This window comes from Oreochromis niloticus, linkage group LG7 (assembly GCF_001858045.2).
Source record: "Oreochromis niloticus isolate F11D_XX linkage group LG7, O_niloticus_UMD_NMBU, whole genome shotgun sequence".
NCBI lineage: Eukaryota > Metazoa > Chordata > Actinopteri > Cichliformes > Cichlidae > Oreochromis > Oreochromis niloticus.
The window spans coordinates 26848767-26864054 of record NC_031972.2 but is presented as its reverse complement, the minus strand read 5'-3'; the positions used below and the strand labels follow the sequence as shown (position 1 = coordinate 26864054).

General features: G+C 39.5%; 1 protein-coding gene across 5 annotated transcripts in view; it reads left to right on the top strand.

Annotated features, from left to right (window-relative positions):
* Positions 1 to 15288, top strand: part of palm2akap2 (PALM2 and AKAP2 fusion) — a 93623-nt gene that overhangs the window by 3432 nt on the left and 74903 nt on the right. For all 5 annotated transcript variants that reach the window (XM_025909067.1, XM_025909066.1, XM_005451415.3 and 2 more), the window contains exon 2: positions 7798 to 7849. In XM_025909067.1, the coding sequence (XP_025764852.1) occupies positions 7798 to 7849 (52 nt within the window). The remainder of the gene's footprint in view (positions 1 to 7797; positions 7850 to 15288) is intronic.

Sequence of the window (15288 nt, the reverse complement as noted above, 5' to 3'; positions counted from 1 at the left end):
TGATGCAGACTGTAAAATGAAATTAAACAATCAGATCATTAGAAATAATCAGCAGATGAGATACTAATGAGTTTCTGCCAAAAGGTGTGTGTGAATGATTTAAAGATGAGTTATATATATAAAAAAATGAAACAGTAGTTTCACAAGTGAAATAAAAGGTGAAAGGAAAACATTTTTAGAGCCCAGTTGAGCCCACTCTACTGAATTTGCTCTCCTCAGAGTCTCAAATGTCTTGTTGATGTGCAGGGATAAAAGCAACTCTAGTGGTCTGACTTTATCCTTTGACACTATTGATCAGCATGTGTTAATCAAGAGGCTGAGGCACTGGGTGGGTATATCTGGTGCAGTCATCATTAGTCCCCCTCTCACACTGTAGCTCTGGAGAGCTACTTTCTGTGACCTGTTTTATTTCTCTTGTAACTGCTTCTTTACATCAGATTGTTAAATGCTTTTATTTAATGGTTCATTTTATGACATTGTCCTTTACATCACTTTTAAACCTAGAATTAAACCTAAACTAAAGTTTTTAATTCTAAAAATATTGTCTGGCCTGCGTAAAGTCCTGGATGAGATTGGCTAACTGCGATTCTTGTTTCTGCCCCAGCCACCTTGGTCCCTCAGATCATTTGAAATCTGGGTTCGGTCTCTCCCTACATTAAAACAGCTGTTAGAATAGAGAAACTGTCACTTGGATTTGCAGGTCAGAACTCTGGTTGGATCCCGTTTTTATCATTTGAGAAACATCAAGAAATTGCTCCTATTATATCAAAATCTGAGATTTTTATTCACGCTTTTATTTCTTCTCGGCATGATTGTTGTAACGGAATCTTGACCCGAATCAATAAAACCTCCATGGATCATCTGCAGATTGTACAAAACTCTGCTGCAAGGCTCTTGACTAGATCCTCCAAGTGCTCCCACATCACACTCCTGTTGATCTCTCTGTGCTGGCTCACTATTCAATTCAGAATTGAATATAAAGTTCTGGTTTTCCTCCCTTCAGGGTTCTGCATGGTGAATCACCTACCTACAGTATATAATGACCTTTTACAACCACACGCCCTCAGCAGGACTCTCGGGTTTTATGATCAGGGCCTGTTATCTATCCCAAAATCCAGACTAAAACCTCAGTTGTGCCCCTTCGATCTATAATTTGCCATCAAATCTATGATCTGTGAGCCACCAAACCCTCATCTTTTAAATTATCATTTGTGTTGCATTTTACTTTGTTTATGTCTGGTTTCAAGTGGTTTCAGTACCTTGTCTGTAGAGGCACTATATAAATAAATTTACGTCCTAACTTAATATATACAGTAATATATTTTGACTATATTGCACCAAATGTGTACTTTACTTGCCCTTAAAAATGTAAACGATCCAGCCTTTTTCCTTCCAGTGCATCAAAAATCACCTAAAGCCAGAACACAAAACAGTTGTTTTTACAATTAACATGCTTTCGTTTTACTCACAGATTTGCTCTTAAAAATAAAAAGTGCCCGAGGATGAGACGTGCAGATTACAGCTAGACATTCGGAAAAAGAAGGAGCCAAAAGAACATGCTGAGGTTGTGAGTTTCTCAAGGCCAAGACCTCTGGCTTCCCATCTGCATCTCAACTATATAGCAGCTTTTATGGATGCATGCAGTGCCTAAAATAGTATGCACTGACATCCATGTGCACTCCCCTCTCTCAATGTAAATTGTCAGTAAATTCAGATAGAAATAAGAAGTTTGCTTCATTATAATCTCACTTTGCAGTTGACTAGAAACGTTTTAGATTATCTGATATATACACTATTCAGCTTTGAACTCAGTGTGATCGAGGTGAGTTATTCTAATATGCCTGTGGGTAATACACAAGGTTATGCTTCCTTAAACAGTGTATAGGTACCCTGATCTGCAATAGCATGGCCACTAAACTGCTTTGGTTTTATGTTTTGTGTGGTTTTTTGACATACTTGAAATAAAATCTTATTCTAAGAGTGGAAAGTAGCTGTTAACAGTTAACGGTAACGGTAAAGAAAAGCTGAAGAAGCTGACTCACATGAGACTGTGGCAGACTAAATACAGACAGCTGGTTGTTGAGATGAGCAAGTAGTAAAGTAAATATGTGTGATGAAATACTGAAAGCCAGTGTCTTACGAAAGTGCATACTTCAGAGGCTTTTCTACCCTAAACTGCCCTTCATGAATGCTGATCATTACATTTAAAAAGGACTTTATAACTGAAACTGCAGAATTTTAAAATGAATGAGGAAAAGGTGAAATTGAGTTTGAAAAAAACCCCATAAATTTGTGCATTTTAAATGCAGACAGGCAGACAGACTGTGTGACACACAAACCGTGCTTGGCTTCTCTAAGTGATGTATAAAATATGAATGAGATCAAGGTCTGGCAATACCGTAGCTAGAAATATGTCTGTTTGGGTTGCTTTTACTCCCTCCACATCCTCTTTCTCTTCCAATCTCTCAAACTCACATACAATAACTAATAGTTTATAGTCTGTAGCTGATTTGTGCCTTTAGTTATTTGGGGGGGAAACTGAAGTGTGGGAGTACTGAGCTCAGGAGAGGCAGGCAAAAGTCCCATTAGCATTGCACACACAGATGCAATTTTCTGTCTTACTTTCCTTGTCCATATTTGCTCATTCCCTTTTCCACCTACTCTTACTTTGCATGTTGTTACATTTGTGCACGTGTGTGTGTGTCTGTGTGTGTGTGGGTCTCACTGCTTCTGGTTCCACATCTGGAGGCCATTACGTCTGGGCTGGAATTGGGGGGGTAGGCGGGGCTGGGCTAGCTGTGCAGTGAGGTCATCGCGTCCTCGTTGCGATGCAGAAGAACAATGATGCTGTTGTCTCCGTCAACGACAAACCAGCGTGTCTGACGCCAGAACGAATGGGCTGGAGGAGGAGGGAAGGTGGACAAGGAGAGAGTTAAAAGTACAGTAGGGGAAAAACAAGAAAAGAAAGAAAAGTACGATGTATTATTAGTAAGGAAGAATGATTTGTAATGTCAGTGCCAGCAGCCAATATGAGGTAACTGGTATAAATCCAGGTTAAACTAAAGCGCTCAGACATGCCAGACTTGAGCTCTGACTACAGTCATAAATCGTTTATTTTCAAGATCCCAAATAGTTCAAGGTTATATGGGATATGATTTATGTTAAGGATGTGGCAATGCGTTCTAATGAAGATGACTTTCAAGGTATAGCAGAATGATATATTAAGGATTTGGCCCAAAAGAATATGTGACCAAAAGAGTTATACAAAAGTTAATCATGAAGTAGCATCAGGTACAGGACAAATCTGATTTAAAAACAATTTTACTGCATAAAAGAGCCACTTTCCAACAATGTATTTGCTTCATAGTTGTCCTCTGAGACATTCAGTGAGGTGATTTTTGTCTTTTTTTGTTAATTCTTACCGGATGATGTACATAAAGATGATTAAACATTACTTACTATGAATATTTCAGTAAGACTGAATAAGTAAAACCTGAAGCATAAACTAAATACTAAAACATTTTATCATTTTATCACTGTGACAAAAGACATGCAAAGCTAAATGAATGCGTCAGCGGTCCTGAATCCCACTAGCCTACAGTATCTGCACCAGAGTTGACTGTGTGCTCTTTTTATGCAATAACACTATAATAACACATTCATCATTTCTGGTTGATTTTCCCAGAGTATCTTCAGTGTGTAAATATTAAAACTATACACACTCACTCAAGGGACAGCTGCAGTTTTTTTTTTCATCCACATTCTTGTCTTTGAGTAATGCAGTGGCTGTTGTGTCCTTGTGTGTCTGAATGCAAGCTTGTGTGTGTGCATGCGTGTGTGTGTGTGTTACATGCTTCTGTATTCCCTAAAGAGTTATCCCGGACTGCTGCTGCTGTTTCTCCTTATAAGGATGTCTGCTTGTGGAAGGAGGGATGAAGAAAAAAGGAGAAAGAAGAGAAAGGGCACATTTGATGGAGAAGAAAGAGAAAGTGAACAAGTGAACAGATGGAAGGAAGGACAGGTGGGATACGAGGAGGAATGAGAGCACTGGGGGGAAAAGTGATAAAGGTAGGGAGGATAAGATGAAGAGAGGGTATTAGGAAGGAAGCAAAGAAGCTGAAAAAAAGAAGCTGAAAAAATGGAAGAAAAAATGAGTAAGAAGAAAAAAGAGAAAGAGAGCAGGAATGCAGCAAAGGAAAGAAAGAATGAGCAGAAAAGGTAAGACAGGAAGATTAAAAAGGTCTCAGAGGTGTGAAAAGAAGAATATGTGAAACTCAGGTGAACCTAGTGAGTTGAGGATGAGGAGAAGCGAGAACTGGGCCACAGGTAACAGTGACCCATTTTTAAAAAATCTCTGCCTTATCTGTATGTGTGTGTCTTTCAATGATGTGTTTTTGCAGTTTATCTTAACAAAGATGTTCCACTGATGTTCTTCTCCACACCCAGCCCATGGAGTGACACAATTATCTCCCTTTTTTGATCCTTTTTTTTTTTCACCCTTCGTCTGATCCTCTAATGTAGGCAGCTTCTGTTGATGTTGCTTTGATTTGCACTAAAATAAATGGATCACCAGAGAGGCCAGAAAATGGAACCTGCCAAGCCAGCTTCTTCGATGATAGCGGGATAATCATGTGTAGTCTAAAATTTAGAACTGTGCAGGTTTGGGCTTTTTTATTTCTCTTCTAAAACTCACGTCATACAACATGTGTTTTCACGTAACCATCACATCAGAGCCCAGCGATAGCAACAGCAATAGCTGTTGGGTGACTTGTAATTTCAAAGGAATTGCATCAATTTGCCATTCCCTGTGAACAGTTTGACGCTGAATCACCACTTTTTAAAAATCTATTTTCCCAACATGGTGGAAAAATTGTTTTGAAATGAAAGATGTCGTCACCTGGACCTCTTCCTGGACTTCCTAGCAAAGTTGAGCTTCTCTGCCAGAACTTATTTATTATCAATATGTCGGTTAGAACAAAAGAAAACATTTTAATCTGCTGAGCTAAAAAGCTGCTGCATTAGCAACATTTAGGTTGAAGGTTTGACCTCCTGAGACTCTGTGTCCTCATATGGAGACATTACATGTTGTCTTTTCAGCACCTTTTGCTTCAGTCTTCTCAATACTGTTTTATACTTTATAGAGCCTGAATGATATCTTTATGACTAATACAGATATTTGGTGATTTGGTGGCTTTTTATATATAAATATTGCCAATATTTTTTTCTCTCAGACCCATGAAGGGCAAGATTACTTAACAATTCTTATGTGTAGTTATTCATTGACTCCTTTAGGCTCTACTTGACTCTGCTCAGAGAGCTGACTGTTCCTTTTGTGATGTTCCAAACACATGTGTTGCCAGCGGGGAAGTTGTGCGCTTTTGTAGACAAACTTTGAGATTTTAACACTCATAACATTGTTGAATGATGTTTCTCCCATCTCTTGTTTACTATTTTCATTTTCATTTATCGGCCATTATAAATACCAGTACTGATAGATTGGCAAATGGCTAATATCAGCTGAAAATATCAGTCATCATCAGTATGTCAGGCAGACTATAATATTTTGCAAAGCCAGCTATCTCCATATGAGAGCATACTTTTTTTAAAAGAGACACATTAAACTAATTTCTAACAAAGTAACGACTTCCTGTTCAAAGAGGAAGATTAGATCATTTACTAACCAGGTCAAACTAATCACAAATAGATAGTACAAAGTAAAAATGGATCCCAAACAATAGCTTGAGTGACAGGAGGTTAAATTGCTTACACTGAAATGTTGAAAGACACAAATACACATTAATTTTACTTTTTCAGTACAATAATAAGATCAATATTTCCATAGCACATGGAAACAATGTCTGCTCTGGCCATCGCTGGACAGTTTATGCTGTTGAACTGTGCACCCAGGGGATCAAAATATCCGCTGGGTGCTGTCTGTAAAGGGTGACAACTAGATCACTTTTATCTCCTACTCCACTATTACAAGATAACACTATTTCAAGTAAAGTCACGAAAATTTTACTTCTGTTTCTCTTTTCAAGAAAGAAAATACTTCAGAACAAAATACAAAAATAAATGAAGACAAAAAAGTATAAAAAGATTCGTTTTCAGCTGCTTTCAAAGAGAATAACACATCCACAGATGTCCCCTTTAATTTTCAGCCTTGTATGCTGAGCAGGTTCTGATCACATGACACCAGGGACCTGTTGGCAATGTATGGATGTATAAATTCACTGATGTATGCATTAGTTTATCCACGCAGAGGTCTAAAAGTCAAAACCAGAATTTTTAAATGGACTCTGAGGTTCATGTGGACTCTTCACTGCAACTGAATTAGTAACAGTGAGTGAGTACATACATGGCTTAGTCAGTGTTCTTCAGCAAATGTTCCGAGGAAGCTTTGTTAGGACAAACAAACAATGAATTACAATAATTCAGAAGTGATGAAACAAAGGCATGATTAAAAAATTCCAATTCGGATCTTGACACTCAACTTGGAACTCAACTTGACCATATTTCTCAAGTGATAACAGCAAGAAAAAAACTGAGGTTTTAAACATATATAACAGAAATATCAGAACCAATATAGGCTCTAATAAAGAACCTTGTGGCACACCATAAGTTAAGAGAAGTGGAAGAGAACCTGAGCTTAGAAGTGGACAAAGAAAAGGACTGAGGATATGAGTAAGGATTGTTACTTGTCAGTGGTTTAACACACAGTTTTCTGTGCTCAGAGTTTAGACGTAACCAGAGCCTCCTGCAAGTGTTCCAAGGAAGCTTTGACTCAAGTCGTGAGTCAAAGGAAATGAAAAACCACCATAACTAAACTGATTAGCTTCTATGGCACCATTGTGCAGATGTTTTTGATAGAATTAGATTGGTCAAAGAGTCAAAAGTAATAAGTAAAATAATTTACAGGCAATCTGAAATAAAAGGCTAGGTTTTAATGCTTTAATTCCCCTAAAAAAACAGTGGTGATTTCCTTATCTGTATGTTTATCTCCTGCTCCTATGAAGTGATCAGTGATTATGGCAGGAGGTATCACTTTGTTGACTGATCTCAGTAATAAGACGGCTTACATCCAAGTCACCTTTAGGATAAGGAGAAAGGAAAACTGCTGAAAAAAGGGGGAAAAAATAGTCCTATAGTTTTCATTTTTTTTTCTTGTCTTGTCTATTCTTGAGCACCTTCGGGGAGTTGATCTTTCAAATTTGACAAATTACTCTTTTCCTTCTGTTTTCCTTACTTCTGCAATTTTGATTCTGCTCTGTTTTTCTCTCTCCCTCGTTCCTTTTTCTCCCCCCTTTTTTTCTCACACAGCTCGACCTCCATACTGCTAGTTCTCTCTCCCTTTCCTTCACCGTCCCTCTCTTAGCTACTCCTCCCAGCTGTTTAATCACACATGGCTCATGCCTAAAGAAGAGAGGGAGGGAGAGAGGGAGGGAGGGGACAAATGGGAGGAGAGACAGAGCGCGCAAAGAAAGAGTGGGTGATAGACAGAGAGCGAGAGACAGCAAATGCAAGCAGTGGGCTGCGTGTGAGGGCACATGGCCGTTGAGTGAGAGATCTTTGCTTCCTCTCAGCGCAAGCTCCTTCTCCCGTTGTCTCCTCTCTCTGGTTGGATTATTGCTGAGGAAAGACTTCGTCTGGATACTCCTCCTCCTCTCCCTGTCTCCCTCTCTCTCCTCTACTTTCCTCCTCTCTTCCTACCTCTCACTGAGGGACTGCAGCTCTTCTTCTTCCCAGATCTCACCTCTTGTACTCCTCTCACCCCCCTTTCCCCTGCTTCCCCCTCAGGATGTCGTGTGAGGAGGCTCAACTCCACAAAGAGAGGCTGCAGGCCTTGGCGGTAAGTCACTCTGTTTAAACAGTTTTTTTTTTCTTTGCTCGGCTCCTCTCTCTCTCTCTCTCTCTCTATGTGTCTTTGACCTTCTGTCTGTCTGTGAGGTCTGCGGTGGCCGTCAGAAATAATGTTTCACCCCAACGTTATCGCTTTCTTTCATTCACAGTATAAAATTTCACATGGCTGTCTCACACCTCCGGCTTCCAGAAAAGTTTTCCAGTCCTTTCTGCTCTTATAGCCTGCCATACCCCCTAAGTGTATCATTGCCATTTACTTTTTAGTGTCACTGAAACACATACACGGGGCAAGAAATGGTATCCACTTTTATGTCTCTCATTGCTTCCAGCCAAAGTGTACTGAACTTTGACTTATAAAGTTGAATGACATAAAACCAAAGACGGAAAGTCACAGTGATCCAAGGATGAAACCCAAACATGGACTAGAGGTTATCTTATCTAATGTTCAGGCAGATTAATGTCATAAGAGTCAAACTTAAAAGAAGTTGGCTTCCTTCATGATCAAACTGAATCTGTACATGTCTGTGTAGATAATCGTTTGCCCACATATTCTGATATGTAGTCATTGCTGTTTCCTTATAGTGAAGTTTTAATGAAGAAAAACTAAATTGGGCACTGCTAGTGATCTTTTCTGATAGAAATCTTGCATCAAGGAGATACATATGAAAATGCTTAACATGTTGGAAGCCCTGCTACATGACATCACAGCCTCCTACACCCGTTTTAATCAAATAAAACAAAGCGATTTTTGTTTCACTAGTTGTAATGTGCAGTATTCCCCTACTAGCTCTCTGTCTTACAACACTGCTTTGTTTGTCTTGTGGTTCCTGTCAGCTGTCATTGACATCCATATCTCCACAACTTGGAGGAGAATCAGCTTTTTAGTCTGGTTTTGAGGTATACTAGCTTCCCAGTTTAGAAGGAGCTCAGCTGTTTCGATAGTTGCCGTTGTGTTTTACCATCAGAAAGGCATCTGTGGAAGTGTTTGGCTCGGGGCTGATGGGACTTTAGAGCAACAGTTACACCGAGGCTCACTGCCTGGGACTAAATTTGGCGCCAGCTAGGAACCACAGCATACCACGCACTCTTAAGACGCTCAGAGGCACAGGAACACACACACGCATTTATACACACAAGTGTATGTGCGGTGGTTGGGGTGGGGGCACAGCAGCAGCAGCAGATGGAGAAACTATGGCAGCATGCATTTACACCAATGCAGGACTTTTAGAAAGAGAGTGGAAAGTTCTCACGGCTCAAACAAGCAGAAGCAAAAGACTCTGTTTCTCGCATAATCCTTGAACATTTAAAACTAAAGTGCTGAAAAATCAGTTAATAAATCGCAAAAATGAGTTTTGGTTTTGTGAATGAGGCCATGAAAAACTGCAGAATATTCTGACTGTCGCTGATAATGTAGTTTAACAGGTAGCATTGGAGATCCCACTGTAAATGCCAAGAACTTTGACATATAGTAATGGGCAGCCACTGAAAAACAATTAAACCACTTGGGCTACTTTGTCTCATCTAAATGAACATTTGTCTTGTTTCAGCTAAGTGTGTATACACTATATCAAAGACAATAATAGTGCTAATAGCTTTCAGTCCCAACCAGCCACTTAAATAGAGAAGGGTTACTATTACACTAATAGTACTAAGCGCTCTGTAAGCCGAAGACTAAGCCAAGCACCAGAGGTTAAGAGTAAATACAGAAGCTGGACAAAGTTTCCCAGAAGATCTCCTAGGGATAGCGAGGAATTTTACAAAAACCTCTTCTGACTCATTTGAGTGCAAGTGTTTAGTCATGTGGTAGCAGTTTTAGCAAGCATTGTTTGTCTTCAGCAAAGATGTAGAGAGGTGATTTCTGTCTGACTGGCTCTCTAGATAAGCATGAATAAACCCCTGTAGAGCGGTATGTCATGCACACATATACACACACTCGTCGTCTGTGGTCTGCAGCTGACATGCTAATGATTTCATCAATAATTGATACTCATTGTCATCACCATCAGCGTCTGTCCTCATCAATACTTTAGCAGATCTTAAGACAAACGGAAGGCTTCCTCAGAAAATCGGAACAGTCTTTTCTGTGTATGAGCCGTTCACAGTGTCATTTTCATTGCTTTATCACATGGTACTGACTTCAAGTTTGAGGCCACTACCATCCATTTGAACTGCATAAAAAATTCACAATCAGGTAGCAGACATCTGTCATTAAAGAATTCATTTACTGTAGAGATTCATTAATAACGCATGGCGCTAATGGATGTGAAAGACGTCTGAATTCATTAGACGATTTACGTCTTCTTTTAGGTATTCTAGGAACACTTTGGTCTTCTTGGCATGTAAACAGTCAGTTTATTTCCTGTTTAGACACAGAATTAATGACACTTAACACCAGCAACTGTTGTCTATTATGTGCTGACATCAAAATTAGTGACTTCTAAAGAGAAAATAAACACTGCTTGGTTTGTTCTTGAGATAATAATATTACTTTGAGCATTAATTGATCAGTAAAACAAAGCTACAGCAAAATTACCAGCATTTAATCTAACAGTTAATTAGCTAAGTGGCTCATTTGTCCATCCCACATGCGAACAAAGATTCCCACAGTCTGATAGTGATTAGGGTCTGTCAGCTGCCAGTGGCAAGTGGTTTCCATGGCTACTAATTGGTTAGATTAGGAAACAGTTGTGATGTCATGTTGTTAAATCCAGGCCTCGGTGTATTATTACTATGTAATTATAGCAGTCAGATGGAGCTCAGCCTGGTCAGGGTTCCCCAAAAAGCTGATGTGAGCGTGTGTGCATGTGTGTTTGTGTGTCTTGGTAAACTCATGTGCTTTTACCAAAGGCTTGCATGTGGTTTCCAGATCAGCCAGTGAATGCCTGGTGCTTCATCATTCTAATTAACTGTTGCCCATGTGGCGTACAAGCCACAAGCATGGAATGGCAAAGCATATGTAAAAGTCTATGAGTCTTTGCCTGCGCTCATTCACGGACTTCTCTGTAGTGTCTGTGATATGTTTACATAGATGACCTCAGCCCTTTGGACTCTTAGCTGCCCCCCCTTCCAAAGCACACACACAAACTCAAATGCACACAAGCCCACAAATCGTCCGGGGCCAAGTCAGAGGGGAATTAAGAAGTGGTACACGAGGATTGAGATGATGGGGATGTGTGTTTTTGGGAAAGAGAGCAAACAAAGCATTGACATCAGCTTGAACCAGAAGCAACACAGAGATTGCTAGAGGACAAGCATTTTGGATTTTTCATTTAAAAAGATAACCTTTAGATCTCTTGTTGCCTCTTTAGTATGGTTCACAGCACTGCAAGCCTAATGTTCCATTATGATCTATAATACTTTGTGGGTTCAACCAGAAATTGATCTTGTCTGCTAAAGTGGCTGATTTTCTCTTAGTTATCTCTAAAAGAGAAAAGTATGCCTGGGGTGAAGTTGAAGGGGATGCTATAGCTAGAGCTTGGCATTAAGATTTGTGACTGTGGCTTGCAGTGGAGGGCTGGGGTAATGGGTTGAGTTAAGTGGGGGGGCTGGGCGGCCTGCAGGCATTTGTTGTTTCAGTTTGTGCATTTCACTTACCTCCAAACTGGCATGTTTTTTTCTATTTAACTTTAGGCTTAGCTCACATTTGTGACTTTCCTTTGTCTTCTTTTTTCACAATATTTATGCAAACTATTATTACATTAGTGGAAACTGTTTGTCCCTGTGTCAATAATTTGCTAACACCAAAAGACATTTCTTAGTAAACCACACATGTCCCTTCAGTGGTGTTCACAGGCTTAAGTACCATTTTAGTGGCATATCTTTAGTTTTGCTGACATGGAAGAGACAAAAATGGTCAAACTAATTAATAATATATCATATAATTTAAGTCTGTTTCCCACATAAAATTGCCCAATATTTTCCCTGAATTTATTTCAAAGGTCTCCAATGAGCCAGCTGGATCCTGGAGAACTGATAGGTGGCTAGAGTAGGTCTGGATTGCAGACTTTGGTAACTTATGGGAGTGGGGGGTGTTCCTGGGGGAAATTCATATTGGAAAGGAAGAGGGGGCGTGGTTTGTTGAGCGGCAGGAGGTCTGGGGCACGGCAGGCGTTACATGCCATCTAAAATTAGCAGCAGCTGCCTTGGACCAACAGGACATTTTGGTATGTCTCTATCTATGTGTGTGTGTGTGTGTGTTTCAATGAGCGGGGTTGGAGTTCACAGAGACTTGAGACATGAGAGGCTGGAATTCAGCTGCAGTGAGCTCTGCTGGGTTTGAAATAATCCACATTGCATTTGGGCTTAGTAGAATAGTAAACAATCTAGAGTGACGGGGCAGAGAAATACTGCAGAAGTATGGAGGACCATAGATGTCAAAATCACAGCTGTATCACACCTACAGGAGCTCCTCGGCCATGGAAATCCATGCCACGAAGTCCCCAACAGAGTTTTTGTGTTGATATTAATACCAAAGGAGGACAAGAACTCTTTATGTGTGGTAGGGGAGTATGGGTGACTTTTATGCACCTCAGCGCTTAGCAACCTCAGCGTTTAGCAACCTTAGTAACATCACATGGTTTTCACTTTACAATAATCCAACTCACAGTCGATGACGGAGGGAAGAAATTTCACAAACTTCTTGTAATTGTGGCATCCTATTAGAGTAACATGCTCCAATTTAGTGAGCTCACTTTGCCATTCATTTTAAATTTTTATAAATGCATTAATTTTTAATGTTTTTCTTTTGTTTTTTTACTCTGTACTATTGTATTTTGTAGTGTATTATATGCTACTGTGAATATTTCCCTGTTAATTTTTTCCAAATTTATTTATTTCATCATTTTCTTTTTGCATTTCTCAGTTAATTAAAACACAAATGTCAATATATGTCAAAATCAAAAAATAAATAACTTTCACTTTTAATAATATTTTATGGATTTATTTGGTTCGTTCATCAGTTAATGTGCCACTTTCGGTCCTCCATATAAAGAACAGTCAGACTGACACGCAGCAAAAGTCATTTTAGCAAGTATACCTAACGACAGTCTCATAGGTCTCAAAATACATGCATTGTGGTTTACTATAAGCAGCAGCATTGCTTGATACTCATGTAAAAGCTATCTGGAGAAATTAAAAAAAACTCAAACTCTGCTGTGTTTATATATTTACATCATGTGATTTTAAAGGTAGGGATACTTGGATCACCTCAGAGGTGGACATGATGAATAAAGTCAACACCTGCTGCCATCGCATGACAACAGCATGCAGGATGTTTAAGCAATGTGCTAAATTAGCATTTTTTGGCACAAGCACTAGCTAAGGCCTTACCAAGTGAGCATTATGTTAACTCTAGGCATAATAACAAATTAGAAATGTCTGAATTAGTTATTCAATTCATATAGCCACCAGCTTGATAAGTGAAAGGGATACTTTCAAGCTTTAGACTTTCAATTATTTTCTGCAACGCTTGCTAACCCTGACCCACAACAGCGCTTACTTAAAATAGTTTTTGATTAACTGTGACTGATTTTGTTTCTTAACTAATCAATAAATTGTTTCAATGCTAAATTTATGCAAGCACACTTTAGGTTTTAGCTGATGGCTTATAGAACTGTGCAGAGATCTTTTTAGCCAGCATCAGTGCAGAATCAAACCCATGACATTTGAACCACAGGTCCATTTCAGTCTCTGTTCTCTAAGCTGTCAGGTATGACTGCGTGCAGAATGGAAGATGATCTTCACAGTGAGATTTCTGTGCTGGGTGTGTTGGCATGTACAGAATGTGACCCATCTGATCTGTAGCCCACTTCAGTTCACTAAGTCAACATCAGCAGAACTTTAATACTTGGAGTTACATCACTGTTTAATCACATTATAATTATACCCTCCTGACCTAATCATCGATGTGTGAGATGTGCATCGCTAGTGTAGAATGTTGTTTATAAACCAAGCAATTTGCTTTCAAGCCCACACCTGTCTTGGGAATTGTTAATCAAGCTGTCCAAGAGAACAGATAAGTAAATTGGGTCAACATACAGTGCAGTGTTTTTGTTTTGCATTATAGTTTGTCATGCTACATGGCAGAGATGTGGAAAAAAAATTACTCTCAAATACTAATCAATACCAAAAATTGCTATCAGAAAAAAAAAGTGTCATACCAAGTTGACACACAACTTCACACAGCAGCTACAGGGAGCCACACAGCCCCTCCCCTCACTAGCAGCTGAACAGCGATTGACCTTCACAACATTGAAATACCCTCTATGAGGAATTTAGAGAGGTCACTGAAGCTCCTAATTTACCAGCATAGATGTTTTAAACAGTTCTAAAGAATGTTAACCTGGCCAGTGTACCTAGTCTTACAATCAGCAATCAACCACATTCATTTTTTGTTAAGTTATCATGTCATATTTAATTTTATATTGATTTTGTGTGTCCTTCTCCCCACTGAAATCCAGACTTCTATCTGTTATTGATGATACACAAAACCTTTTAATTAATTCAATGTATTCTACCTTTTATTTAAACATTGGACTCAGAGTGAAAATGGTAAATGGCCTGTATTTGTATAGCGCTTTACTAGTCCCTAAGGACCCCAAAGCGCTTTACACATTCAGTCATCCACCCATTCACACACACATTCACACACTGGTGATGGCAAGCTACATTGTAGCCACAGCTGCCCTGGGGCGCACTGACAGAGGAAAACAGTGTGCTGCATGTAGTAATTGAAAAATTTGGGCTTTGTGGAGAAAAGACAGAAAATGTAGGTCCACCTCTATAGTCACATGTTAGTAGTGAAGGTTATTCCCCTTAATGAAGTAGCCTGGAAATGAGTCTGTCCCACATCACTTCTAGTTCCTATAGGCCAGCGGTCTCCAACCTTTTTTGTGCCACGCACTGATTTAATGTCAGACAATAGTTTCACAGACCGGCCTTTAAGGTGTCGCAGATAAATACAACAAAATAAAATGATACAACCAAGACAAAAAACTGTGGTATTTTGTAAATATAATAATAAATGTGAATTCACTGTGTAATTGTGTAACTTTGTTAGCAATGTCCTCCTGAAATGCGCCAACAACATTGAGAGTAATCCTCTCTGCCCCTTAATGCTCACTGGTCACTATGGTAACGCATAAACATTTCTTTCAAAATAAGACACGCAACTACAACACGGGAAAAGACCCAGGGAAACAAAGTTAATGATAAAAACCCTGAAAACCATAAATTTCACACCCAAGCCTCAACTCTCACTGCTCGGTACCAAACAACTCACGGAGCAGTACCGGTCCGTGGCCCGAGTGTTAGGGACCACTGCTATAGGCTCCTGCCCCACCCCTGAATCAGTTAAGACAAAATGTGTGCGTTTTAAATGTGCCATTCATGCTCCCAGTGCTGACTGCTATTGCCCACACACAGACTCTA